Source organism: Cryptosporidium hominis (assembly GCF_000006425.1).
Source record: "Cryptosporidium hominis TU502 chromosome 5 CHRO015155, whole genome shotgun sequence".
Classification (NCBI taxonomy): Eukaryota; Apicomplexa; class Conoidasida; order Eucoccidiorida; family Cryptosporidiidae; genus Cryptosporidium; species Cryptosporidium hominis.
The window spans coordinates 1-3419 of NW_666871.1; the positions used below are offsets into that span (position 1 = coordinate 1).

General features: G+C 24.1%; 1 protein-coding gene across 1 annotated transcript; it reads right to left on the reverse strand.

The window, feature by feature from the left end:
- Chro.50427 (hypothetical protein) lies at positions 1 to 391 on the reverse strand (the record flags this gene model as incomplete). Its single annotated transcript, XM_660211.1, has 1 exon — positions 1 to 391. A coding segment is annotated over one exon (391 nt), but the record flags the coding sequence as incomplete, so codon positions are not given.
- Positions 392 to 3419: the final 3028 nt, after the last annotated feature.

Consider the following 3419-nt stretch of genomic DNA (forward strand, 5'->3'; position numbering starts at 1 on the left):
TGTTAGAGAACTCTCCATTATCTAAACATAATCTATTATTCTTAATTTCTAATAATTCATGAATCATTGCATGGTAAGTCCACTGAGTTAAAAGAGGAGTAACAGGGTCTTCTCTTCTATCAAGTATTAATAGAATAGTACTTTCATTTCTCTTATCATCGTAGCTTTCTGATCTAGTGTTAACAAATTCTCCCGATACTAAGTCTATTAGATTAGAATCTAATAGTCTTCTTTCTACTGCAAATGCAATATTTCTACATAATGGAGAATTTGCTAAATATCGTATAACAGGAATCTCTCCAAGTTGAAGACTTGCTGAGTAAATACCTTCAATCATTCTAGAGAATAATGTTTCTTCATAAGTTGTCCAACTTGATGGAAGATTATACATTGAAGCTTTAATATTCGAAATTGAATTAATTAATATTTTACATAGTTTTGATTAAATTTAAACTTACCAAAATAGTTCATACTCAATGAAAATAAGTCGCAGCTTATAACATTAAAATCTAACTTGACTTCTTGTATTCTTTTAATTACGTCATTTTCATCACTAACAGCAATCTTTTGTAGTATTTGTGGGGATATATTATTAGTAAAGTATACATAATATTCCTTGAATAAAGGTTTCTTAAGTTCATTACATAAAATTGAGATATTTTCCTTATTTGGTCTAATAAAGTAAATTCCAGAGAAATGTGGATGGTTTGACCTATTTGTCACATCTATTAGCTCTGTAAGAAATACTTCCCTTTTTAACAACTCAGATTGAGAAAATATCAAAGAGATTTGTTGAACAGTTTCTCTATCCAAAATTAGAATCTAAAATCAGCAAGTTTTATTGTCAATTATTTTAGATTTAATAGAAATCAAATGAATAATAATGGTAGTAATAATTAATATTTTTTAGTAATTAAAATAATATATTAAGTGGGATTTTACTTACTTTGATTCCAGAAATTCTATTAAAAATAGAATGTATAAGTTCATGGCCATTTTTCACCAAGTTTATCATGATATCAGGCTCTATTTAATTATATTTTTGATTTCTGATGATTTAATTAATTTATTCCTTTTTTTTTTTTAAATCAAACCACCCAGATTCTTATTAATCAATCCTTTGAAACAATTCTAGCTAGTATTTTTTTAAAATTTTTTTAATCAAGAACAAAATTATTAAACGAAGGAATGAATCAAAAGATTTTGATAAATCTTTAATATTTATTTCAACATTAATTCACCAGAATTACTCATTCTTTTATCTCAAAATTATTATTTTTTAAATATTTCCCTCTATTTTTTTAAATTATTTATCATATACCGGTATATTTAATTTGGCGCCTGTGTGCATGTGGGGCAGTAGGCAAAAATTACTTATTTTTAGTGCATCAGGAAAAAAATGTGCTTTGAAATAAATATTCAAAACAACACAGATTTTTTAAAACCATGATTAAGTTAAGTTTATATTCAAATATTTACGGAAATTCTCAGCGATAAATCTAAATTGATTAAATACATATTTTATTTGGAATAACAACTATTATTAGCTAGTTTCTTTTTTATTCTATTTTCTTTTAAAAATTATTCAAAATTTATGTGAAAAAATAAAGATAAAGATAAATATAATTAAGTAATTATAAGCTTGACTCTTTGGCTTTGTTAAGTTCATGTTTGTTTTTCTCTTTAATTTTAGCTCTTATAAAATCGTATAAATCCTTGTTAGTATTAAGTCTTTCTTTATGCAGAGAGTTAGGTTGATCTACTTGAAGACAAACATTGTTAAATTTATCCCAACAAGCTTTAATGAAATTTTTTAAGAAGAAATTAAGTAAAACTTTTGGTGGTTCAAAAAGTAAATCAATTTTCCACTTAAAAATTAAGTGGGTCAAATTATCACCATGGGGGCTGACAAATCCTCCACCAGAAATATTTGCTCTATTTGAATATCCTAGTGAATATGGAATTTCAACTTTTAGTCTTGGATGAAATCCATGGTCTTCAATTGAAGATGCATGAATGAATATTCTGTTATTAGGAATTATTTCATTACTTGCCCAAATTTCTAAAATAATTTCTCTATTAGAAAAAGGCCATGGAATATCTATATAAATTGCAGTAACTAAGTGTATTCTATCTTTATGTAGAATTTCTTTAATAGAATTAAGCCCAAATTTTATTGGAAAAGTATAATACGGAATCCAATCTTTATATAAATCTCTTTCATAAAATACAGAAAGAATGTTTAAAATATTAGTTTTAATAAATCCTTGAAAGCAAATCTCAATAATTGAAGAATTCTCATAGCTTCTATACCATAAATCAAAGGGATCTTTTTGAATAATATATTGCCATTCTCTTGGTTTTGTTTTTGTTATTAGTCCACTGCATTCTTCGTACTCTTTATTTTCAAATAAATCACCATTCTCATCAAAATAACAATCATGATTAATTTCTAATTCCTTACCACTATTTAGTGATTCCAATTTACTGTTTGAAGATTTGAATGAGTTGTTACTTTCTGTTTCATTTTCCGAATAGAATTCTTCATTTGTTTTATCCTCAGAATTATTAATTTTGAACTCGTGAAACAATTCATTATCTTCATGATTATTATAAAAATCAGAATTAATATCAATTTCATTTATATTTAAATCATTAAAGTTATTTGAAAAATATTTAATACTTGCTGCTCTTCTTTGTATTTCCAATATTATTGGATCTTTATTATATACATTTTTAAATCCATACCTAAAAATAAATAATAATAATATTAATTGTATTAATTCATTTTAATCATTTTAATATTAAAACATACTTTTTAATCAAATTTTGTACGATTACATGCGATTCCCACACTCTTTCATCTCTATATAGAAAAGTTGCCTTTTCTAACAGTTTTTCTAAAACTCTCATTTCAAGATAATTTCTTATTCAGCTTTGTAATTAACAATTAGTAATGAAAGGTTGTATTGATAACCGAATAATAAATTATAATATTATTAATTTTATTTTAATTATTGAGAAATTTAAAATACTATTTAATATTTAAATAAATTACAGCTTACCGCCTTTTGTGTGTAATTACTATAATATAAGCGATACCTAATTAAAAAAATAATAATAAATTCTTATTATTGATAAAATTATTAATAAATTCAAATCTAAGTAAAAATAAAAGTTATTGAAGAGATTGTTTAGAACAAGTTTATATTTATTGTATTCCAAATTCAGTTTTTGGATATTTTATTTTGAGGAAAAAAAAAAAATGAGTGGCTATATACATGAAAATCCGTCCATTGATATTTTAAAAGAACTTAAGTTAGCAGGAAATCATCAGATTACAACACATAATGAAAACCAATTTGATGATATTGCTAAAATTAATTTAAATTATATCGAAAATGGTCAATACTTGAAAC